At 42.3% G+C, this 26,434-nt stretch overlaps 1 protein-coding gene and 1 long non-coding RNA gene across 2 annotated transcripts; one reads left to right on the top strand and one right to left on the bottom strand.

Annotated features, from left to right (window-relative positions):
- Positions 1–207: 207 nt before the first annotated feature.
- Positions 208–21,773, bottom strand: LOC118218883 (NLR family CARD domain-containing protein 3-like). Its single transcript, XM_035401610.1, has 12 exons — positions 21,591–21,773; positions 20,995–21,105; positions 20,576–20,686; positions 19,540–19,650; positions 18,985–19,054; positions 15,400–15,694; positions 12,319–14,095; positions 9,880–10,050; positions 8,673–8,846; positions 2,062–2,223; positions 1,100–1,146; positions 208–850 (listed from the first exon to the last, which is right to left on the bottom strand). The coding sequence occupies exons 1-12, from the start codon at positions 21,647–21,649 to the stop codon at positions 222–224; spliced, it is 3,717 nt and encodes a 1,238-aa protein (XP_035257501.1). The 5' UTR covers positions 21,650–21,773; the 3' UTR covers positions 208–221.
- Positions 4,792–5,359, top strand: LOC118218968. The gene is made up of 2 exons (XR_004763612.1): positions 4,792–4,881; positions 5,068–5,359. It is a non-coding gene; the product is annotated as an uncharacterized LOC118218968 (long non-coding RNA).
- Positions 21,774–26,434: the final 4,661 nt, after the last annotated feature.

The following is a 26,434-nucleotide window of genomic DNA, read 5'->3' as shown; positions in this document are numbered from 1 at the left end:
TCTATGTGTATCTGAGTGTGTGTGTGTGTATGTGTATATGAGTGTGTGTGGTGTGTGTGTGTGTCAGTGGGTATATGAATGTGGTGTGTGTGTACATGAGTGTGTGTGTGTGTGTGCACGTGCATGTTTGTGTGTGCGCGCGTGTGCATGTTTGTGTGTGCACACGTGCGTGTGTGTGTGTGTATGCGTGTGTGTGTGTGCACGTGCGTGTGTGTGTGTCTCTACTCCAGTTGGCAGAGGGATACTGAGGATCTCCACACATAAAATCCAGCACAGAGGGGTGTGTGTTTAGTGAAGTGTGTGTGGAATGTGTGCAGGAGGGTCAGTGTGTCAGAGTCAGAGACGCTGTAGAAGGACAGAGTGCCGGCCGGACGGTCCACACACACTCCTACCCTGTACACACACACTCCTCCACCATCATCATCATCATCATCACACACTCCTGCTCTGTGGTAGGGGGAGGGGGGGGCAGGTAGGTCTGTTCGGTTCTTATTGTGCCAGACAGAGTAACTGAGTTTATCAGAGTCACCGTAATCATCAAAGCACCGCAGAATCCAGGAGTTTTTATTCAGTCCAAACCCAGAGTCATAAACCTGTCCTTTCCTGCTGATTCCTTTATCTGTCACTGCTATATCAACCCTTCCCCCCTCAGACACACTGAACTCAGCCTCCCAGTAGCAGCGCTCACACACACTCTCTGTGCACACAACCTGGGGCACACGCTTAAATCTCTTTGGATGATCAGGATATGGCTGCTCTCTCCTCGATGAGCGTGTCACCCTCCTGTTCCCCTCAGACAGAGACAGCTCTCTGTGCGCTGTGTTTGGATCCAGTGTGAGCTGACAGCCGTCTGCACACCAGAGACATTAATGAGATTAATTATCATTATTAATATTCACCTTATTATGTGTGTGAGAGAGAAAGGACTGCCATAGTACATGTGTGTGTGTGTTTGTGTACATGTGTGTTTCTGTTTGTGTGTTTATGTGTGTAAGAGAGAAGTCTCTCTCTCTCTCACACACACACACACACACACACACACACACACACACACACAGAGTGTATATCTATGGAAAGTGTTACAGTGATAAAGACTCACATTTCCTGGGTCCTGGTTTGGTCCTGTTCTCTCCTCCATGGTCCACACTGTAAGAACAGCAGAACAGAATTTTGAATTTTAACCATCCTTTATTTCCACGCTTAACACACCAATGACATCACATATATAAAAACAAAGGCACAATAAAACACAAAACCACGATCATATGAAAAAAACACAAATCTGTCAGAAAGGAAACTTATTCCATTAACTCACCCTGCTCCATGTGCAAAAATATCTCCCCTCCCTCCACTGAACATAAAACACCCTTATAACACACACACTCTGAAACACACTCAGGTTCTCCATTGCTTTGTAATACTGAAACTCCACCATCACTGTGTCCCTGATCAAACCCCTAACTACAACAACCACATCTTATTTACTGCAGTGATCCCGTGCAGCACCCTCCACTGGAGATCCCAAACTCTCTTGAGTAACGCTGGTTTGTACAGTGCCCTCCATGCCCCCCCCTCCATGTGTGTGTGTGGTGCACTAAGGAAACTCTCTGTACTTACAGCAGTGTGAGTGTGTCCAGTTTAGCAGCAGACAGCCCTCTTACACCTGAGTCTCCTGGGTGATTGTGTCTCAGGTCCAGCTCTCTCAGGTTTGTGTGTGTGTGTGTGTGTGTGTGGTGCACTAAGGAAACTCTCTGTACTTACAGCAGTGTGAGTGTGTCCAGTTTAGCAGCAGACAGCGCTCTCACTCCTGAGTCTCCAGGGTGATTGTGTCTCAGGTCCAGCTCTCTCAGGTGTGTGTGTGTGTGTGTGTGTGTGAGGTGCATTGTGGAAACTCTCTGTACTTACAGCAGTGTGAGTGTGTCCAGTTTAGCAGCAGACAGCGCTCTCACTCCTGAGTCTCCCGGGTGATTGTATCTCAGGTCCAGCTCTCTCAGGTGTGTGTGTGTGTGTGTGTGTGTGTGTGTGTGTGTGAGGTGCAGTGTGGAAACTCTCTGTACTTACAGCAGTGTGAGTGTGTCCAGTTTAGCAGCAGACAGCGCTCTCACTCCTGAGTCTCCTGGGTGATTGTATCTCAGGTCCAGCTCTCTCAGGTGTGAGGGGTTTGAACACAGAGCTGAAGCCAGAGAATCACAGCCTCTCTGTGTGACTCCACAGCCTGACAGCCTGCAGAGAGGACACACACACCTTACATGCATTAATATAAACTAACAGGGCTGTGTGTGTCAAACACATAGCAGTGTGTTACACACCTTACATACATTAATATAAACTAACAAGGCTGTGTGTGTCAAACACATAGCAGTGTGTTACACTCCTTACACACATTAATATAAACTAACAGGGCTGTGTGTGTCAAACAAAGCAGTGTGTTACACACCTTACACACATGAATATAAACTAACAGGGCTGTGTGTGTCAAACGCATAGCAGTGTGTTACACTCCTTACACAAATTAATATAAACTAACGGGGCTGTGTGTGTCAAACACATAGCAGTGTGTTACACTCCTTACAGCACATTAATATAAACTAACAGGGCTGTGTGTGTCAAACACATAGCAGTGTGTTACACTCCTTACACACATTAATATAAACTAACAGGGCTGTGTGTGTCAAACACATATCAGTGTGTTACACACCTTACACACATTAATATAAACTAACAGGGCTGTGTGTGTCAAACACATAGTAGTGTGTTACACTCCTTACAGCACATTCATATAAACTAACTGGGATTTGTGTGTCAAACACATAGTAGTGTGTTACACTCCTTACACACATTAATACAAACTAACAAGGCTGTGTGTGCCAAACACCTAGCAGTGTGCTACTTTACAGCACATTAATGTAAACTAACAGGGCAGTGTGTGTCAAACACATAGCAGTGTGTTACACACCTTACACAAATTAATATAAACTAACAGGGCTGTGTGTGTCAAACACATAGCAGTGTGTTACACACCTTACACACATGAATATAAACTGACAGGGCTGTGTGTGTCAGACACATAGCAGTGTGTTACACACCTTACACACATTAATATAAACTAACAGGGCTGTGTGTGTCAAACCCCTTCTACAGCTCAATATAAAATAACAGGGCTCTGGAATTAATCATGCCTATTTAAGAAAATGACCAGTTAAACTAAATTTGAACAGATTCAATTAATTTTCATAATTTTGAAGATTGTATGAATAGAAACGATTTGACGCTTCTCAAAAAAAAGTTTTTTCCCCAACTGATGTCAGATTTAAAATGTGTTTCTACCAAGAGGAAGAAAAATAACTCTCTTGTCTATTTTAACATTAAAAACATTAGTAATATCAGTGCTATATTTAGTCATTATTATCATTAGTGCTGTATTGTGTCACATTGGAACCCTTTTTGATTGAAGGGGTTTGTGTTTGTACTCACCCCAGTCTCTGCACTTTACAGTGTGGGTCCTCCAGTCCAGCAGAGAGCGCTCTCACTCCTGAATCCTGCAGCTCATTGTCTCTGAGTTCCAGATCTCTCAGCTCTGAGTGAGGAGAGCGCAGGACTGAGGCCAGAACATCACAGCAGCCCTCTGTGAGATTACACCAACCCAGCCTGTGGAGAGACCACACACACACACACACACACACACACACACACAACAACACACAACACACATGCACACACACACACACATACGTGCACGTGCACACACACACAAACACACACAATTGAAATTCACTGCTAATTGTCACATTGTGCACCTTGGTAGCAGATACATGTGGAATTTCCTATTTGTACAGTACGAGCATTCCTGGGATGTACACAGTACACACAAAAACAGGAAGAGTTTATATTAATTACGTTCATAAAGTATTCTGACTAATCCACAAAAAAAAGGTTATCACTTCGCTCAATTAACAAAAAATAACTAAAAATAAGGAGCCAATTCAACTCAAAGTTGGGGGCTTCCTGCAAGGATTTCATTAACAAAACTGTTCCATGTTGTGATGATATCACATGGGACACAACATGATTGCAAACATATTTCATTTGCAAACACAAGAAACAGCACTAGTATGATCACTATGGTGTACTTTACCTCACCTTCAGTCTACAAACATCTTTATATTTTAAAAACATTCAATCTTCATCTAATAATGTAACCAAGGCGGCAAATGAAATACACTGCAGCGCCATCTACTGGCTGCAGAGAAACACCACAACTGATTATTGCCATTGACTGGTACTACAGGTATATGGAGGACCAAAAATGTAAAAATAATAAATAAATGAATGACTCAATAAATGAATGAATGTATAAATAAATAAATAAATAAAAACAAAAGCAAGAAAATGTAAAAATAAATGAATGTACACAGAAATAAATTAATAGACAAAATCTGACAAATGGGTATTTGCATTTATTTCCATATTTATTTCTTGATTCATTCATTTCTGTGTATGTTCATTTCCATATTTATTTATTGCTTGATTCATTTATTTCTGTATATATTTATTTCCTTATTTATGTTTTGATTAATTTATGTCTGTATATATATATATATTTATTTCTGTATTTTTTCATCCATATGTTAATGAGGGGGCTGTCAATGAAAATATGTCATAGTGTCACAATATTTCCATTGGTTGATCGATACCAGAGTACGTAGATTCACTGTACATGCCTTGCTTCAACACCGGTTGCTTTTTACCACATTTACATTAGTTGGGCAGAGCGGGGCAAAACGTAACACAGATTTTATTTTTTTGGTTAGGTAGTGCAGCTTGAGTGACGTATTTCAGGATAAACACTCAGAATGACCCTTGCTTTCTCTCCAACGAAAGGTAAGGAATTTAGATAAACATTTTGGGAGATATTGCCAAATAAAAGTTTGTTTTGGTGATATGAAAGCACATTGTTTTACCATAAGTATTTTTTGGGTGCTGTAATGTTTGTGCATATCAAAGGATCCAAATGTATGTAATCGTAAACAGTCTTTTCGTGACTAACAGATCGCATATTTTTGATAGAGCAATCAGCTCCACCTGCAGGATTAAGACATGCACGCAGACTCACAGAGCAAGGGAACATAACAGGATCGAAAAGGGAAGACATTCAACGGGAACTGCAGAATAATGCTGGGATAACTTCAGAAGGGAAAAGAACAGGACCACATAAAAGAGTTTATGATAAACTTTACTTTGCACTGGAGAGTTATTTATTAGTTGGTTTGTCTGTTCATCATGTTGCAGCATAATTAATTAACAATGAATCCCTTGCATGTCCACTTCCCATGAGATCTCAACAGGATTCTTAGCAGGGTGATCTACACTAGATCATTTAAACTTAATACACTTATGCGAAGCAAGTTTTATCCATCTATGCCTCAATGGTGTTTCTCCCATCTCATTAGTAATGCATTAATTGGTGTTGTTCTGAGTGCCCCACAGCATATCCTCAAAGCTCTTGCCTGTTTAACATGTGATGCCAGGAAAGGAATTGGGGTGCTGTCCACCAGGGGGCAGCATCGGCCCTACAGAGAGGTATTGCTGCAGCTGTGGCCCATTACCTAACCATGGGCTCTATAAGAGGCCTAGCTTCCAGGCCTAGGGGAGGGTGCTTTTAGATGGTGTTTGGGAGCGTGGCTATGGACAGGTGATTTTTTTCCTTACCGCAAAAATTAGCGAAGCCATTCAAACCATTGCGGTAACCGCCATAAAAAAAATTATAATTTAAACCTCCGGGCTACGATTTTGTTTTTTACAAGTACATTTCTGGAATGGCTGTTTCCGAAAAATAGGTTCTGCCCGGCAGTTCATACTGCTTGTCGAAGGACTGAAGCATAGCTCGGAATGATGGCTTTCCTACAGTCCGGAAGGGCACCATCTCCACAACCAAATACTTTGTTACAGTTGTTGTAAGTGCTCGCCACTTGTTGCTGTCCCGGTTGTATTTAGTCACTCTGGCAAATGCCTCTGAGACTCCTAACTGACGTAGTGCCGAGCCGGTACCTCCCGAGGTAGATGGGGTGCCTTTCATTGCATCGTATAACGGACGATGAGTGGTCCTAAGATGCGATGCTAGATTTGTTCTGTTTCCTCACATGATGTTGATTTTCTTGCTGCAAATGCGGCACACTGCCTCATCCAAATTATTTGGCTTTCCATGTTCATCGGGCTCAAAGCCAAAATGTTCCCAAACAGATGAAGTAACGTTGGGTTTCGCTACACGATCCATGTTTTTAGCCTAATTTGAAGCGAAAACTTTCTGTAGCCAACAGTTGCAAAGCACGTTCTGGGTAACACGTTCTCCGATCAGAACGTTAACTGCGCAACTGTGAGTGTAAACTTTCGAACACATGGAGTGAAGAAAATAGGCTACACAATTATAATTATAATTATCTTAAAAATTGCATTGCATTTATTTCAGATCACAACTTTTACAAGTAAAAATTGGAACATAAACAATTGGCCTAAAATAAACGGGAAAAAAACAAAACCCAGCGGTGAAGCGGTGATCAGCTTGACTCTGCGGTGGACGTGACGTGATTGCGTTACCACGGTAATGCAGTAACCGCGGCAGCTTTAGTTTGCTGGCCACTGACCTGTGTTCAAAGCCTCTCTAACTACCCTGAGAACACTGTCCTCTAGCTGCGTCTTCTCGGGTGAACTGTTCTAGCTGACCCGAATTGAGATGAGTTGCAAAAGCATACAGCTCAGGAACACCTTCTGCTGGAACACCTAGTTTGTCTGGCAAGTACACATCACTGTCACTAGACTCCTGCACATGCACACGACCACAAATCGCCTTCACATCACCCTGTGAAAGGTTTCTCCACGTCTCAGTGTCCATGTACATGTGGGAAATAAAAACATCAGGCTAGATTACTTTATGGTAAATGGACTGCATTTATATAGCGCTTTTATCCAAAGCACTTTACAATTGATGCCTCTCATTCGCCAGAGCAGTTAGGGGTTAGGTGTCTTGCTCAAGGACACTTCGACACGCCCAGGGCGGGGTTTGAACCGGCAACCCCCCGACTGCCAGACAATCTCTCTTACCTCCTGAGCCATGTCGCCCCAACTTCGGGAAGAACGACTTTGGAATGTGCTCAATTTTGGGAGTAATAGTTGATCAAAACCTTTCAGGTTCTAGGCACTGTGCTGTTGCAGTAAAAAAGCCAACAGGATGCTGGGATAGTAGTGAGTATAAATCAAGGCTCCAGAGTGCGACCATTTTGTTGCACATGCGACCAAAAATCTGTCAAGTGCGACTAAACATTTTCATTGGTCGCACCGGTGCGCCTGATATTTAGCAGGTCTGTCTGTGTGTGTGTTGCGTTATTTTTTACCCCACCCGCATTCTGCGAAGACCTGTCCCTACTCTGCCTCTGATTGGCTCTGACCCTGATATTCTTCTTCGCTGAATGCGGGTGTGGAAAAAAATAAGGCATGTATGTATTAGTGATGTGCGGATCGCAGTGAAATCCGCGGGCACCACGGTTAATCTGCGGATCGGGCGAGCAGAGTCATAAAAATTAACATTCTGATTAATAGCGGATGGGTTGCGGGTGGGTGAAATAATACATCATTAATGAGGAAAATATTAATTACATTCTCTAAAATGTGAACATATTTTAAGCTTCATTTTTCGTCAGGCGCGAATTAGCAGACTAGACTCTCGTTGCGCCAATTGCGGCGTCCATTTGTCTTAAGCAGCAATGGAGGCAAAAAAGATCAGAGAGAAAATTAAAAAAGGAGAATTAAAAAAAGGAAGGGCAGAAAAGTTCCGTGTGGGTGCAATTTAGTGAATGACGAGTCAAGTGCTGGATATGTCATATGCAACAGCTGCGAAATAATGAGAAATAGCGGTAATGTGTAATCGGGTGCGGGTCTCTAAATCAGAGAAAATAATTTGTTCGGGTGGGTGGCGGGTGGATGATTTATGCGTACATGTGGATTGGGATGACGTCAGAGCGCATCAATAGTGTGTATGTGTGAAACCGCGCCCTGTAATCCTCCGGAGCAGCGCACACTTTTATTTGAGTTATTTGAGTTTGATTTATTAACTTGAGTTTGTCAAGCACTTTAAACATCAGTACTTTTTAAGTTTACTTTTTAAACAATTGAGGTTATTGCAATTTCTTGTTTGTGCTGTCATTTAAATAAAGAAAAAACATTTATCTGCACATTTATTCCTGTTTACATTCATTTACAATAACGTGTTAAGAAATGACCAATGTGTATGGGAACTGACAAAAAAGGTAACACTTAAAATGTATTATTACGGTGCCAAAAGGCACGGTGAAAAATTTTGGGTCTAACTAAATTATGTGGTAGGTAGGAAGATGGCGAGCATGTCGGGCTGAATGGCCTATTCTCGTCATTATGTTATGTTATTTTTGTTATGTTATGATAGAAGTGAAACATATTACTGTACTGAAGTGGTCAATATTTTACAATGTCAATCATGCATTCAGCATTCAGTCATCACCTGTGACCTGATACTACAGACTCCACTGAAACCTTACGTTATAGTCAGGAACCACAAACCTGCCAACCCTATATTTCACTGCACAGAGCCATAATCACTAATTCTATTTAGTTAAGGTCACACAGTACACAGCACTACTCACCACAGTGTCTGTAGTTTACAGTCTGGACTCATCAGTCCAGCACAGAGCAGCTTCACTCCTGAATCTCCCAGGTTATTGTTGCTGAGGTCCAGATCTCTCAGGGGTGAGTTTGATGACTGAAGAGCAGAGGCCACAATTTCACAGGACTTCTCTGTGAGGTCACAGCCATTCAGTCTGCAAAAGAGAGTTAATATATTATTGTATTTTTAAATAGTGCAATATCCTGTAAAATGTGATATGTGCAATGTAACAGTAATCATGTTGAGTGATGAAGAGTGATACTGAGGATCTGCAGATATCCACCCCACACTTGCTGCAGCTGTGCTTCAGCTGAACTTACTGTAAGAGGCCCTCTGTGTCAGTTCTGTTCTTTTCTAACACAGCTAGGTCTATTACAGGATCCAGAAGAAGCCATGGGGAGATGACAGACCAGCAGGTTGAAGGAGCCATGTATTTTCCCCTCTAATTGTAGCTTTCCCCATTGCATACTTGCACAATTAATAAGAGCTTTTCTCCTCTTTCTGCCCTTGCATGTCCACTTCCCATGTGTCATCAATAGGATGCTTAGCAGGGTGATCTACACTAGATCATTTAAACTTAATCCAGTTATGCAAAGCAAGCTTTATCCATCTATGCCTCAGTGGTATTTCTCCCATCTCATTAGTAATGCATTAATTGGTGTTGTTCTGAGTGCTTCACAGCATATCCTCAAAGCTTTTGCCTGTTTAACATGTGATGCCAGGAAGGGAATTGGGGTGCTGTCCACCAGGGGGCAGCATCGGCCCTACAGACGGGTATAGCTGCAGCTGTGGTTCACTGCAATCACATCAGCTGTGGCCCATTACCTAACCATGGGCTCTATAAGAGGCCTAGCTTCCAAGCCTATGGGAGGGTGCTTTTAGATTGTGTTTGGGAGCTGGGCTATGGACAGTATGGTGGGTTGGTGCCAGTTTTGTTTGGAGCAGCTAAAGGTGCATATAATAACCCTGTTCTCAATATAGCAGTGAGGAGTCTCCTTGTGTTTCTGCTATATAATGACCCTTTGCTCTATATAGGACAGTGAGGAGTCTCCTTGTGTCCCTGCTATATAATGACATGGTGCTCTATATAGCAGTGAGGAGTATCCTTGTGTCCCTGCTATATAATGACCCTCTGCCTAGCAAGATAAGTAAAGCCAACTGCTGTTGAATTACACAGCACTACTCACCCCAGTTTCTGCAGTTTACAGTTTGGACTCAGTGCAGCACAGAGCAGCTTCACTCCTGAATCTCTCAGGTTATTGTTGCTGAGGTCCAGATCTCTCAGGGGTGAGTTTGATGACTGAAGAGCAGAGGCCACAATTTCACAGGACTTCTCTGTGAGGCCACAGCCATTCAGTCTGCAAAAGAAAGTTGATATATTATTGTATACTGTAAAATCTGATAAGTGCAATGTAACAGAAATCACATTGAGTGATGAAGAATGATATTGAGGATTTAAAGTTACTGATACTCCGAGGAAAATGATTTTGCTACAATCTCAAACTGCAGCACTTTAGGCCTGAGAATTAGACGTCCTGTTGGACAGAACTCTGACAGTTCTACAGATGAAATTCTTACCCAAATGGCCCCCTTTCTTCTGACATTTGGCACAGATACAACCAAAAGTAAAGATGCAAGAAATAACACACATCTTTCAGGATGGATAGTGAGTTAGGCTCTGCTTCTTTACTTTTGCTGGTAACTGTGAGAAACAGCATTGCAAGCCAATACACAGCAAAAGCCAGATTCACTTTAGAAACAAGAATGCAAAAAAGTGATCTGTTCACATGTAACCAGGTACTGTAGTGCAAGTCTGTCTGTTTTGCTGAGGTTATATATAACCATGTAGTGCAGTCTGTCTGTTCTGCTGGTGTTACATATAACCAGGTAGTGAAACCAAAGCTATGTAGGAACTGTTAATGATCCCTTTGAGTTCCTTTTGTTGGAATAGTGAGACATTTGATGGTGCTGTCCAAGGAGACACCGTGTAGCTTTTTCCAGGCTTTAGGAAACTTCAGAACCTTGTACAGGCCAGACTTTAGCCTGAGATAAGCCACCGAATTACCTCAAAAACAGGCACTTTAACAGTCCCCTGAGAAGACCTCACCCTGACATCCCTTATATCCTACAATTCCTCTACCTTCCTATTTTCACTCTGTCTATAGGCACTATTGGATTCTGGATCAGCCTACACCAGAATAAAGCAGAGACCAGGGTGGCACTACTGGCCTTCTAACATGGTGCATTTACTGCCTGACCTAATCGCACAATACAGTAACACAAACATTTCATTCATAACCACACTTGCCTCTCCCAAACCAAACCCAGCATTACATTAATCATAATGTTGAAAAAATCTCTCATCTTATTTCTTAAGAGGGGTACAGATGGAGCAGGCACTCTCTGGTCATCTCCCACTCACAAATTATCTATGCATGGACTAGGGATAAAAGGGGGATTCTTCCCCCCTTTTGAAAAAACATGGATTTTATTCAATCAACATTTGTCCTTAACTGAATGACATTTAAAAGAAGGGATTCTTTTTTCTACACAAACACAGTTCAAACTACTTTACCAAACTGAGTTAGATAAGAATAAGTGACACTTGTGTTTACTTGTCCAAGTCAAAGTTAAGGACAAATGTTAGTTCAATAAAGACCATAGGGGTGGTTGTATGCCTAATCTGCAAAAAATCAGACCTTGTAATTCTACTAATAATGCGGCTGACCAAACTCAGCTAAAAATTGGATAAATTAATATCAGATCACTAGCCCCTAAGGCAACTCTTGTAAATGAATTAATTACTGATCACCAAGTTGAAATCTTATGTGTAACTGAAACTTGGCTTAAAACTGTATATTGCCTTAAATGAATCCACCCCTCCTGGTTACAGCTATACTCACGTTCCCTGTCTGACGGGTTGTGGCGGTGGTGTTGCGGCTGTATATCATTTTAATTTTTTTGCTACTTTGAAATCCGGCTTCAAATGTAACTTTTTTGAAGTGCTTGTTCTCAGTTTTGCACATCCAGACAAAAAAGCAGTCAGTTTTATCCTTGCAATTGTATACAGGCCACCAGGGCCACACAGTGGCTTTTTACTTGAGTTTGCTGATTTCCTTTCCAGCCTGGTTGTTCATTCAGATAAAGTAGTAATTGTAGGGGACTTCAATATTCACATGGATAGTGAAGGTGATCCTCTCAGATCAGCACTCTTGTCTATCACTGAATCTACTGTCTTCGATCAACATATACATCAGTCCACACATTCTCATAGCCATACTCTTGATCTGGTCTTAACTTATGATACAGAAATAGCAAATATAGCAGTTATGCCTAAAACCCCTGTGCTATCAGACCATTATTTAATTATTTAATAACTGGTATCTTTAATGATAATATGTAAATTAAATCTAATAAAATACATTTTACATGTTGGATACATTTTTTACATTTGATGGTACTTCTGTATTCATTAAATGAGGGCACAATCTGTTAAAACAGCTTGACTCAAAAATCATAATTCTCACTTGCCTGACAATTTTATTGTATTCTATTTTCACTTTAACTATGAAGTGTTTATAAAAACATACTGTCACTATCTACTTTAATTATTACACCATACTCACATGGCCTTCCTGCAGTGCCTGACTACTGGTACCAGTCTCTGATAACCTGCTGCTGATGTGTTGTAGGTCGTCAAGTCAAACTCATCCAGGATCTCCTCTGACATCAGTAACATAAAGGCCAGGGCTGAACATTGGTGTGGTTCCAGCTTTTCATTAGAGAGTTTTCCAGTTCTCTGGAAATTCTTGATTTCCTCCACTAGAGAGTTGTCATTCAGTTCATTGAGACAGTGGAACAGATTTATGGTCCTCTCTGCTGAAGATTCCTCTTCGATCCTCTCCTTTATGAACAATACTGTTTCCTCAATGCTCTCTGATCTGCTTCCTGTCTTTGTCAGTATTCCTCCTAATAGAGTCTGAATGGAGTCCAGAGAGAGGCCTAGAAGGAATCTGAGGAAAAGGTCCAGGTGTCCATTCTTACTCGCTAAGGCCTGATCCACTGCAGTCCTGTGTAACTCAGACAGCTGCACTCCGTCACTGCGAGGTTTTGATTCTTCTGCTCTGAGTACATTTCTGTTCTCATTCACACATGAATGAAACACAAACAAGGCAGCCAGATACTCCTGAATGCTCAGATGCACAAAGCAGTAGACCTTCTCCTCACCCAACCCACACTCCTCTTTAAAGATCTCTGTGCACACCCCAGAGTACACTGAAGCTTCACTGACATCAATGCCTATCTCTCTGAGGTCCTCTTCATAGAATATCAGATTGCCCCTTTCCAGCTGTAGTAAAGCCAGCTGCCCCAGTTTCAGGATGATTTCTGTATTTGATGCTGACATTTTCTTTGGGGTTGTCTCATTGGGGCCATGATACTTCTCATTCTTCACATTAGTCTGAATGAGCAGGAAGTGTGTGTACATTTCAGTCAGAGTTTTGGGCAGGTCTCCCCTCACTTTATCCAACATTGTCTCCAGAACAGTAGCAGAAATCCAGCAGAAGACTGGTATGTGACACATGATGTAGAGACTCCTGGATGACTTTATGTGTGAGATAATTTTGCTGGCCTTTTTCTCATCTCTGATTCTCTTACTGAAGTACTCCTCCTTCTGTGGGTCATTAAATCCTCGTACCTCTGTCACCTGGTGGACGCACTCAGGAGGGATCTGATTGGCTGCTGCTGGTCGGGAGGTGATCCAGAGGAGGGCAGATGGAAGCAGATTCCCCTTAATGAGGTTGGTCAGCAGCACATCCAATGATGATGACTCTGTTATATCACAGCAAATCTCATTGCTTTGGAAATCTAGAGGAAGTCGACACTCATCCAGACCATCAAAGATGAACACAACTTTGACTTCATCATCTTCAAAACTTTTGATCTCTTTCAGTTGTGGAAAGTATTGCTGCAGAAGTTCCATGAGACTAAATTCTCTCTCCTTTTTCAGATTCAGATCTCGGAAAGGAAGAGTGAAGATGAAATCAATGTCCTGATTGGCTTTTCCATCTGCCCAGTCCAGAATGAACTTCTGCACAGAGACTGTTTTCCCAATGCCAGCGATGCCCTTTGTAAGCACAGTTCTGATTGGTTTCTCTTGTCCAGGTGAAGGCTTAAAGATGTCATTGCAGATGATTGCAGTCTCATGTGTGGTTTGTCTCTTGGATGCTATCTCAATCTGTCTGATCTCATGTTCATCATTGACCCCCCCACTTCCCCCCTCTGTGATGTAGAGTTCTGTATAGATCTCATTGAGGAGGGTCTGGTGGCCCTGCTTTGCTAAACCTTCAAATATACATTCAAACCTCTTCTTCAGATGAGTTTTCAGTGCCTGCTGGGCATTTTCTTTGAATTCATCTGAGGAGAGGAAATATGAGAACCAATGTTTAAAATAACAGAAATAGACAAAACATACTTACGCAGAAAGTTTTCACAATGTTTTACACAGCTCTGAAAGTGTTGCACATTAAGTTGTAGCTATACCTATGTAGATAAACTGTAACTAATTTGGTAACAAGAGGTTATTACTGATTAACGCCAATGTAGGAAACATGGAACAGTTAACAATATTTTTGATTACACATGTGAAACAAGGCCAGCCCTGTTACATCTCTTCTGTTAATATGAAATAATTCTGTATCATGAGGACACATTGTGAAATTAACAAGCAAGGTTTATTTGTTATGTATCATGAAGATATGCCCTATATGGTATAACTGCACCTTCAAGTAAAGTGTTGCCCATACCTCTAGTAGTGTTTCACACTTCTCACAAACTGTTGTACACACAACAATGAAAACATAAAAAGGATTCTGTGGTGGAGTGGGCGTGGTTTGAGCGTCGGCTGCAGAGAGAGAGAGAGTGAGAGGAGCGGCTCTCGGATCCTTCGTCACAACTGTCAGCTGGAGGTAATCAGCGCCGATAATTGTTAATTGTTTAATTGCGCTGATTGCCTCTGATTGCTTTCAACAGTGAGCCTGGGGTTTTTAAAAGCACGACCGGAAGCCGGAGGGAGCGAGAGGAGCGCCGGTGAGAAGGCGAGAAAAAGCCCTGTTATTACTGCTTGTACAAAGAAAAGCCAAGAGCTTAAATAAAATAGCACGGAAGTGCTAAGAAACGGAAACAGTGTCTCCCGTGAGTGTGTTTGGTTTAGGAGGGGTGGCCCTCTTTTGCCACAGATTCATTTCCATTTAAACATTCAATTTCTTAATTGTTCATAGTATGATGTGTCTTTATGGTAAATATGGTCTTCATGGGTCATGCAGTAATTTAATTATCTTATAATTATTATGATCGGTGCTCTTTAATCCAGGATAAAACCTCAGGGCAGTCAGTCTGATGGGACAGTGGTTTAGTAACTGGCTTTTGATCCCAAGGCTCCTGGTTTTAAAGTCTTTCGGAAACATTTAATCTCATGTGCATTTGATTGCCCCCATTATTACTGCTGGATGCTATATTGGAATTGAAATGCCTTCCTGTACATGTTGTGTGTGATGTTTTTTATATGCAAGACTGTTGATGTAAAACACTATTATCAAAGTGTGAATACTATAAATCAGTACTCTGTTATTTTGTACTCTGTTATATTTGTTGACTAAACTCATTTCAGCATTCTAATGGCCACAGTAGCAATGAGAGAAAATTCTTACTGTGCTGCTTGTCTCTCTCCTGTGCGTCAGTGACATCCTTCTTCTTCATGTTCCTCAGGATATGGAGTGTGATCTTCAGAGACCCCTCAATGCCACAGGTCTCCAGCATCTTCTCAACTATGTACAGGGCCTCAGGATCCTCCTGCCCTCTCTCAGTGCATTCTGGGTGCATATCCAGTACAGAAGGATCTTCAGGAAGACTATGTAAGCATTCTGGGCAAACCTGACTCAGATGGCTCTGAAACAGTTTCAACTTTTCAGTCTTCTTCAGCTTCATCAGAGTGCGCAGGAGAGACTGAAATAAACACATGAAGAGGTGTGCTGTATCAGAGTGAAATAAATACATGAAATGGGTATGCTGTCTCAGTGTGAAATAAACACATGAATAGTTTTGCTGTATCAGTGTGAAATAAACACATGAAGAGGTGTGCTGTATCAGTGTGAAATAAACACATGAAGAGGTGTGCTGTGTCAGTGCCATGGAAACAAAGCCTTGCTTTATTATGGGTGGCAGTGTAGTATAATGGGTAAGGCGCTGGTCATGTCAGAGGTTTGAATCCCAGGTAGGACACTGCTGTTGTACCCTCGAGCAAGGTACTTAACCTGCATTGCTTCAGTTCATATCCAGCTGTATAAAAGGAAGCAATGTAAATGCTGTGTAAAAAGTTGTGTAAGTCGCTCTGAATAAGAGTGACTGCTAAATGCCTGCAATGTCTCATGTTTTCTCTTGTAGGAAGGCCAGAACAGGAAAAGATACTTTAGAACACAACATGCAACAGGTCTAAAGCCTATATTTGAAATGCAGCTTTTGCTCCTGATTTATGTTTTTTAGGGACACTACTTGTGATGAATCACGAATTTCCCTGGAATAATTTAGTTGTTGAGTTGAATTAAGTTTCTCAGTGCAATACATTTTTTAATGCTAACTATTCAAACCGAGTGCTGAGTGTCCATTCTACCTGCCCCGGGAGTTTCCGCAGTGATCACTAGGGCCGTTTACATTCCACCACAAGCGGACACGACAAGGCTTTGTCGGTGTTACATGATGTGCTAAGCGGACTACAGACCAAGCACCCAGACGCTGCCCTCATCGTGGCAGGGGACTTCAACAAGGCAAACCTTAAAAAAGTTATGCCTAACTTTTACATGTCAAATGTCAAATGTCCTACCCAAAAGGACAAGATACGTGATCACTGCTATTCACCATTCAAGGAGAGCTACAAGGCTACCTCTCTACCATCATTTGGCAAATCAGACCAATGCCGCCATCTTCCTGATAACAGAATACAAACAACGGAGGGTACGGGAAGAGGTGGTGTCGCGAGAGGTCAAGCGCTGGACCGCCCAATCAGAGGCCACTCTACAGGACGCGCTGGATGACGTCGACTGGGACAGGTTCCAGTCCACCTCTGATGACGTCAACGTGTTTACGGAAGTGGTGACCGGCTTCATTACAACGGTGGTGGACAAAGTTATCCCCACGGTGAAAGTTAAGTGTTTTCCTAACCAGAAACCGTGGGGTGACAGATCCATCCGCGTTGCTCTGAACGCACGCACCACTGCCTATAACGCGGGACTGGTGTCTGGGGACATGATGGAGTACAAGGCGGTGTCCTACAGGCTGAAGCGAGCAATCAATGATGCAAAGCATCGCTACAAGGACAGAGTGGAGCTGAACTCTTTTTATGCACGTTTCAAGACTAACAATGCTAACATTAGCCCGGCGGCTAGCACAGTTAGCGTGTATAACACGAGTTCCCCCCCTGGAGCTGCAAGCTCACTTGTCCTGTCAGAGCACTATGTGAGGGGAGCCTTGAAACGTGTGGACACCAGGAAAGCAGCAGCGCCAGACGGAATCTCCGGAATCTCAAGTCCTCAAGACCTGCGCTGATTTCCTGGCTCCTGTGTTCACCACCATAATCAACCTCTCCCAGGCCCAGTCCGTGGTCCCCACATGCTTCAAGAGGTCCACCATTGTCCCTGTACCCAAGAACGCTTCCCCAGCCTGCCTGAATGACTACCACCCGGTAGCACTCACCTCGGTGGTGATGAAGTGCTTTGAGAGGCTAGTCAAGGACTAAATCGGCTCCTCTCTCCCCAGCACCTTGGACCCTCTGCAGTTTGCTTACCGCCCCAACAGATCCACGGACGATGCGGTCTGTCAAGTTCTGCATGCCACTCTCTCACCTCAACAACAGAGGGGGGGCTATGTAAGATTGCCGTTCATTGATTTCAGCTCAGCCTTCAATACCATAGTCCCCTCCAGACCGGCTGCTAAACTGACTGACCTGGGACTGAACACCGTTTGTGCCTGGATACTGGATTTCCTGACCGCCAGACCCCAGGTGGTTAAAGTGGGTAAGCACACCTCAAACCCCCTCACTCCCAGGGGTGTGTGTTGGAGCCCCCCAGGGGTGTGTGTTGAGCCCTCTGCTGTACTCCCTGTACACACATGACAGATCAATGGGTCACTGGTAAAGAGGGTGATAAATTTCAAATACCTCGGTGTCCACATCACAGAGGACCTGACATGGACACTGTACACCGAAACTGTGGTGAGAAAGGCAAGGCAGCGCCTGGATCACCTCAGACAGCTGAGGAAGTTCAGAGACTCCAAGAAGATCCTGAAAACCTTCTACTCTGCAACCATTGAGAGAATCCTGCTGGGGAACATCACCGTCTGGTACGGGAACTGCTCCTCTCTGGACCGGAGAGCCCTGCAGAGGGTGGAGCGGTCGGCTGAGCGTACCATGGGGTCAACACTCCCCACTCTGCAGGACCTGTACCCCAGGAGGTGCTTAAGCAGAGCAAAGAGGATTAGGAAGGACTCTTTCCATCCCAACAACGGACTGTTTGAGCTGCTGTGGTCAGGCAAACGCCTACGCAATCACAGGACCAGCACTGAGAGACTTAGGAGGAGCTTCTTCCCTCAGGCCATCAGTGCTTTTAACTGCACTGCCTGGACAACTGTCCTGAAATAGTATTTTCACCTCAAGCACATAGCACCTTTACCTCTATGTACACTGCAGCACCTTACCGTCCCACAGTTTACTTTGTATTTTTCTTTTTTCTTTCTTGTACTTATTGTATGATATATCATAGGTTGCACTACTTCCTATGACTTATTTTAGGACTTATATTAGGACTTACTTTTTCATACTTATTTGTATTGCTCGCTTTTTTTTATATAACTGCTCTTTATATTCTTCTCTCTTTTAATTTGTATTCATATCTTATATTATTTTATATTATTATTATGTATTTATTTAGTTATTTATTTTTTCTGTATATAATTATTATTGAAGCGTTATGTTGCACAGTCTACAAGGAGTTTGTCGCACCAGCATTTCACTATAAGTATTTTCATGCATGTGACAAATAAAGCCTTTGAACTTTAAAACATTCTGTTTGGAGTCATCCACTGCCATCGTTTATGGATCCTAAAAAGGAATCCGGTCTATCTGTGAGCCAAAGAGGGCCAGAGCACATTTTATAAACTTTAATAAACCTGATTAGATATTCAATCTGACCGTCTGAAAGTCATATTAACTTCAAATATTAAAATATAAAAAGAACATATCATACCTGTTTTGAAGAGAACAGTTTATCTGAACTCATCTCATCTGAACGACTTAAATCAAGTGAGCAGTGAATCCTGTGAATAAATCATGAGACACAACTTAGTTAAACTCATTTACTGCAGCTCTAACTCACAGCACATGAAGACATAGCATCCAAGTTAAACTCATACTCTTACTACAGCTCTAACTGACAGCACATGGAGACAGAGCTTCAGGTTAAACTCATCGTCTGACTGCAGCTCCAACTCACAGCACATGGAGACAGAGCTTCCAGTTAAACTCATCCTCTAACTGCAGCTCTAACTCACAGCACATGGAGACAGAGCTTCCAGTTAAACTCATCCTCTTACTGCAGCTCCAACTCACAGCACATGGAGACACAGCTTCCATTTAAACTCATCCTCTTACTGCATCTCTAACTAACAGCACATGGAGACACAGCTTCCATTTAAACTCATCCTCTTACTGCATCTCTAACTAACAGCACATGGAGACAGAGCTTCCAGTTAAACTCATCCTCTTACTGCAGGTCTAATTCAATACAATCGTGGATCATTACCTTTGATCACCTGTGACCTCTCCTCTTAAGTTGAATGGATGATCCATTGAACGGTCACTCTTCATAGACAGACAGCTGGGTACAGGTGACCCAGCCCTCTCTACCCGAACCCTGTGAACAAAACATGGAGACAGAGCTTCCAGTTAAACTCATCCTTTTACTGGAGCTCTAACATGGAGACAGAGCTTCCAGTTAACTCATCGTCTGACTGCAGCTCCAACTCACAGCACATGGAGACAGAGCTTCCAGTTAAACTCATCCTCTTATTGCAGCTCTAACTCACAGCACATGGAGACAGAGCTTCCAGTTAAACTCATCCTCTTACTGGAGCTCTAACATGGAGACAGAGCTTCCAGTTAAACTCATCCTCTTACTGCAGCTCTAACTCACAGCACATGGAGACAGAGCTTCCAGTTAACTCATCGTCTGACTGCAGCTCTAACTCACAGCACATGGAGACAGAGCTTCTAGTTAAACTCATCTTCTTACTGCAGCTCTAACTCACAGCGCATGGAGACAGAGATTCCAGTTAACTCATCCTCTTACTGCAGCTCTAAATCACAGCACTTGGAGACAGAGCTTCCAGTTAAACTCATCCTCTTACTGCAGCTCTAACTGACAGCACATGGAAACAGAGCTTCCAGTTAAACTCATCCTCTTACTGCAGCTCTAACTGACAGCACATGGAAACAGAGCTTCCAGTTAAACTCATCGTCTGACTGCAGCTCCAACTCACAGCACATGGAGACAGAGCTTCCAGTTAAACTTATCCTCTTACTGCAGCTCTAACTCACAGCACATGGAGACAGAGCTTCCAGTTAAACTTATCCTCTTATTGCAGCTCTAACATGGAGACAGAGCTTCCAGTTAAACTCATCGTCTGACTGCAGTTCCAACTCACAGCACATGGAGACAGAGCTTCCAGTTAAACTCATCCTCTAACTGCATCTCTAACTCGCAGCACATGGAGACAGAGCTTCCAGTTAAACTCATCCTCTTGCTGCAGGTCTAATTCAATACAATCGTGGATCATTACCTTTGATCACCTGTGACCTCTCCTCTTAAGTTGAATGGATGATTCATTGAACGGTCACTCTTCATAGACAGACAGCTGGGTACAGGTGACCCAGCCCTCTCTACCCGAACCCTGTGAACAAAACATGGAGACAGAGCTTCCAGTTGAATTCATCCTTTTACTGGAGCTCTAACATGGAGACAGAGCTTCCAGTTAAACTCATCGTCTGACTGCAGTTCCAACTCACAGCACATGGAGACAGAGCTTCCAGTTAAACTTATCCTCTTATTGCAGCTCTAACTCACAGCACATGGAGACAGATCTTCCAGTTAAACTCATCCTCTTACTGCAGCTCTAACTGACAGCACATGGAGACAGAGCTTCTAGTTAAACTCATCCTCTTGCTGCAGGTCTAATTCAATACAATCGTAGATCATTACCTTTGATCACCTGTGACCTCTCCTCTTAAGTTGAATGGATGATTCATTGAACGGTCACTCTTCATAGACAGACAGCTGGGTACAGGTGACCCAGCCCTCTCTACCCGAACCCTGTGAACAAAACATGGAGACAGAGCTTCCAGTTAAACTCATCCTTTTACTGGAGCTCTAACATGGAGACAGAGCTTCCAGTTAAACTCATCGTCTGACTGCAGTTCCAACTCACAGCACATGGAGACAGAGCTTCCAGTTAAACTTATCCTCTTATTGCAGCTCTAACTCACAGCACATGGAGACAGATCTTCCAGTTAAACTCATCCTCTTACTGCAGCTCTAACTCACAGCACATGGAGACAGAGCTTCCAGTTAAACTCATCCTCTTACTGGAGCTCTAACATGGAGACAGAGCCTCCAGTTAAACTCATCGTCTTACTGCAGCTCTAACTCACAGCACATGGAAACAGAGCTTCCAGTTAACTCATCGTCTGACTGCAGCTCCAACTCACAGCACATGGAGACAGAGCTTCCAGTTAAACTCATCCTCTTACTGCAGCTCTAATTCACAGCACATTAACTCCCTGTTCATGCATTTTTACCTCTTTCTCGCAGGCCCGTGGGTTCCATCGTCAGTCTCGGTCTCCTCTGAGGAACTCATTTGAGAAACAGCGCCTCTTGTCTCAGGACACCTGAACACACCAGATCAGATTCACAAGTGGGTTCTGACCCAAATTGGCAGACCTGTAAATACACACAAGAAGAACATGATAACGCACAGACATAATAATGCACACAGACACACACATACATCAGATCTCACAGAACAGACAGGGACAAATCTGGAATTTAACTGAGCTATAAACTTGTACAGCAATACAATTCCCTCCAAAATGTTCTGCACCCATGATAACAATTACTAAGACCGTTGAATATTGGGATGGCAGGTATGCCATCCCGCCAAGTTACGCCTTGGCGGGGGCATGCCCCCATACCTATACAGCACCGAGAGTTTGGCACTTTTCAGGGTTCCCCACAGAAATAACCACAACAGCCACAGACACTCAGCCCTTAAAAACATTAAATTCTGTACATTCTGACCCCATTTCAACAGACAGAATTCATAAACAACTTCACATGTCCACACAATAAAGCCCCAAACTAAGGGGATTTTGCGTTTTCTCCTTCTTCTTCTTCTTCTCTTTCTTCTTCTTCTTCTTCTTCTTCTTCTTCTCATTCTTATTTTTCCTGCCGCCTATCCCACTAACAACATGTCTCCCCATTGGACATTTCACTGACACCAGCCAAATCTGCCGTACACGACCCAATCAAAAACGCGCATACACACGAAAAATACCCATACATTTTTATTCTGAAACATTTCCCGTTCAAACAGGTAGTCCGCCTGTGGCCTAGTGGGTAAGGTTACAGTCTTGGGAACATGGGGTCTTAGGTTCAAGCCCAGCTTAGAACACGTTTCTTTAACCTGCTTCAACCCTCACTAATAATTGTCTACTAGCCTACTTATCAATTATTGCTTTTGCACCATATTTACCCGCCGTTCACCGTTAAGTTATTAACCGGCTACAATATTGCTAAAAGCCACATGGATTCAACGGGAGCTCTTCTGTGCTTACTGGCCTGTGTTCTTTAAAACCACCGGCAGGTTTGCTAATGATATTTCACGCATTGCATAGCTATGGCATTAGCTAACGAAGTCACGGCAAATGTATTCCTTTCATTAAAAAGTTACACCAGTTCACCACTGTGCCATTTCTATTAACTATATTTCTTCACTTGGCTACCGTACAAAACTTTCATATTAGCAAACGCCACGTTTCTATTTTTACATTCATGTTACCTCGCTCTGTTCTCTATCTAGCCACATACGCTACAAACAATTACTACTTATGTACATTCTGCAACTCCGCAATTTGAACAGCTAATCCATCCGTGGCCTAGTGGGTAAGGTTACAGGCTTGGGAACACTGGGTCGTATATTCAAGCCCAGCTTGAAACACGTTTCTTTAACCTGCTTCGATCCTCACTAATAATTGTCTACTACTTCTTAATTATTGCTTTTGCACCATTTCTACCCGCCGTTGACCGTTCAGTTATTAACCGGCTACAATATTGCTAAGATATATGCATTATGACTTACCGTCTGTACGTTCAGTTATTAACCGGCTACAATATTGCTAAGCCATATGGATTCAACGGAAGCTCTTCTGTGCTTACTGGCTTGTGTTCTTCTTTAAAACCACCGGCAGGTTCGCTAATGATATTTCACGCATTGCATAGCTATGGCATTAGCTAACGAAGTCACAGACTGGTAAACCTCACTCACTCACGGCCACCCATGTGCATTTCATGACGCAAATGTATTCCTTTTATTTAAAAGTTACACCAGTTCACCACTGTGCCATTTCTACTAACTATATTTCTTCACTTGGCTACCGTACAAAACCTTAATATCAGCAAACGCCACGTTTCTACATTCATGTTACCTCGCCCTGTTCTCTATCTAGCCACATAGGCTACACACAATTACTACGTATGTACGTTCTGCAACTCCGCATTAAAACATTACATTTAAAATCATGATTCACTCATAAGTATAACTACTAGCACTGAACATGAGAAAAACACATTCGTGCAATAGATTACATTACAGGTAAATAATGTGTGCAATGTTATTTGACCCTCCACTTCAACAACCAATGTTCAATACCGACTGTTATATATACCATTTGATAAGGAATATAAGCTCGCTCATGGTCACTCCATTTACTTCGCACTATACTCCGTGATCATGTCAACCTTCACCTACATGCCCATTCTGCTAAAAACATATTGTTTCAACTACGGAATTTCGTAATTTCATTTTAATTTCTCTCGCACTGTTGTTATTCTCTCATATGCAAAGCCTGCTGGGACATATGCGTCTGCTCCTATTCTCCACTATCATGTTTTCCGGTTCTAGTTTAGCAAAACGGCGAAGAGGATTCCTACCTGCAGATTAGCCTATCAAAATGCCTTATAAACCTTACAAACACTAAAAGTGCATCTCCACGAAATAACAGACAATGGAGCAGGACAGAAGGATAAACCTTACAAACACTAATAGTGCATCTCCACGAAATAACAGACAACGGAGCAGGACAGAAGGCTACACAAGTTGCGACCTAGGGAGTTATAATTCTACGGGCGTGTTGATTATTTTGTCAGTCAAGGCTCGTTGGATGGACGTCAAATCCGTGAGTACATACCATATTCCATCTGCGTTCCTGATGCGTTTACGCTTACGCCACTGCATCCTATCTCACAGCCACTGTTTTACATATATAGCAAACCGAAACTGCTGAACGGTACACGCTCATCAGACTGTACAGATTCACACAACGATAGCCATAATCCACAACCGTTTCTTGCAGGGTCGCATTTCTCACTCTCATAATAAAACGCTTTGCAAAAAGAACTGATATCTCATAAAAAACACGTTTTCAACGTACAAAAATGCCAAGTTACTAAAAAGTATTGATATCAAAATGACGCCAAGTTACGATACTACAAACAATATAGGCTATCTTGCCTCACCGAAATGACATAAGATGTATCTCAAAGCAATGCTACCCAATATTTCCTCAGTTCTTTCAAGTCACTTGGCCCTGTGTTTTCTAATCTTACCATTTCTCAATGTCATGCAAACTTTCTGTCAGATCAAAGAGACAAATATTTCGAATTGCCTCATGGAACACATTGAACATTGTACATTGAAATTAATGTATAAATTAATTAATGTACAGAACTGCTGCTGAGCAACGACAGGAAGCACATTTCTCCAGAAAACATGTTTATACTTGCTTCTGAACTGAATTTGAGTACATGTGCAAGTTATTGTATATTTGCTACGTACAATAAATACTGCATGTAAAACACATATTGTACATACATACATAGAGAACTTCTTTATCCGCATGGGGACATTTCCCTGGCAAGCATCTTACATTCACATTCACGAACACACTTGTACCAAGAAACATACTATCATTCACGCAACAGAAAGCCTGGGCAGCGAAATACATAGGCCTACATACCAATACAAATTGGACATACACACACCTATTCAATCAATCTTGACTGTGAGAGAGCCATCCACACATATATTTGGCCTGTTCATGTAGTGCATGCTTATACACAGGGCCAAGTGACTTGAAAGAACTGAGGAAATATTGGGTAGCATTGCTTTGAGATACATCTTATGTCATTTCGGTGAGGCAAGATAGCCTATATTGTTTGTAGTATCGTAACTTGGCGTCATTTTGATATCAATACTTTTTAGTAACTTGGCATTTTTGTACGTTGAAAACGTGTTTTTTATGAGATAACAATTACTAAGACCGTTGAATATAAAGATCACCAGTGCTGAGGTATATTTTCATTGTCCAACATATGGAATATATTTAATTATATAATGGAAACTACCAAAATGACACATTTCTCAGATGATACAACAATTTTACAAAAATTGTGCATCACAATTATTGGCACCCCTGTATTTGGTACTGTGTGCACCCTCCCCTCGCAGGGATAATGGCACTGAGTCTTTATACATAACGTGTTATAAGACCAGAGAACACATTGGGAGGGATCTTAGACTCTTCCTCCACCCACAATCTTTCCAGATCCTGAAGTCTTTGTTGATCTGTGCTTATGGGCTGTGCTGTTTAGAGCCCTACCGATATATCGGTTTGGCCGACATATCGGCCATTATTTGACTTTTTTGAGGACATCGGGATCGGCAGTTATGCAGCCGATGTGTCCCGATTTTTAAATATGTATAATAAACAAAAAAAAACATTGATTATTTATCTGTACTTGTCTGTTCGAACGTTGTAATTGCTTTTTACTAGAATTATCCAGTAGAGAAAGCTCTAATACAAGTGTGAACTGCAGCAGCTGACGCGCTACTTCTGTAATAAGACGTTTGTCTTGTGCCTCATCCAATATTCTCCACTGCAAGACTTGTCTGCACAGATTCGATTGCCGCAATAAAGGTATGTATACTTAGTGAAAGTTTTTAATTAAATGCGTTTATACGACCACTATGTTTATCAATCCTCATTATCAAGCGAGCGAGCTAACTAACATATTTGGTTCACTTTAGCAAGCTAGCTGGCTGGCTAGCAAGCCTTTATGAAGTGGCAGTGAGCACATAAGCAGCGTAGGATCTACATTTCCAGAGGACATCGCTGTATTCTCAAATAAATAACCAGCCAAAATAAAACGGTGATTGAATGCATCACACATTTGTTTTTTTATCTGAGATAATGATATTAGCTACTATATGATGCTGTGTCAATAGCCAACGCGTTATTGCAAGCGAGTGTGTCATCTAGTCACGCGTCATCTTAGCAAGCTAACCAGATAGTAAAAACGCCGATAA

Source organism: Anguilla anguilla, chromosome 19 (genome assembly GCF_013347855.1).
Source record: "Anguilla anguilla isolate fAngAng1 chromosome 19, fAngAng1.pri, whole genome shotgun sequence".
Lineage (NCBI taxonomy): Eukaryota > Metazoa > Chordata > Actinopteri > Anguilliformes > Anguillidae > Anguilla > Anguilla anguilla.
The sequence above is the reverse complement of the archived record's forward strand: the minus strand, read 5'-3'. Positions and strand labels throughout refer to the sequence as shown.

Excerpts from the sequence above, each read along its gene's own strand:
- LOC118218883 (XM_035401610.1), bottom strand. The coding sequence starts at position 21,649 with ATGAGTTCCTCAGAGGAGACCGAGACTGACGATGGAACCCACGGGCCT. Across the intron at positions 19,055-19,539 it reads GAGGTCACAGGTGATCAAAG|GATTCACTGCTCACTTGATT; the intron begins GTAATGATCCAC and ends ATTTATTCACAG. Across the intron at positions 10,051-12,318 it reads AGGCACTGCAGGAAGGCCAT|ACTGAATGGCTGTGGCCTCA; the intron begins GTGAGTATGGTG and ends TTTCTTTTGCAG.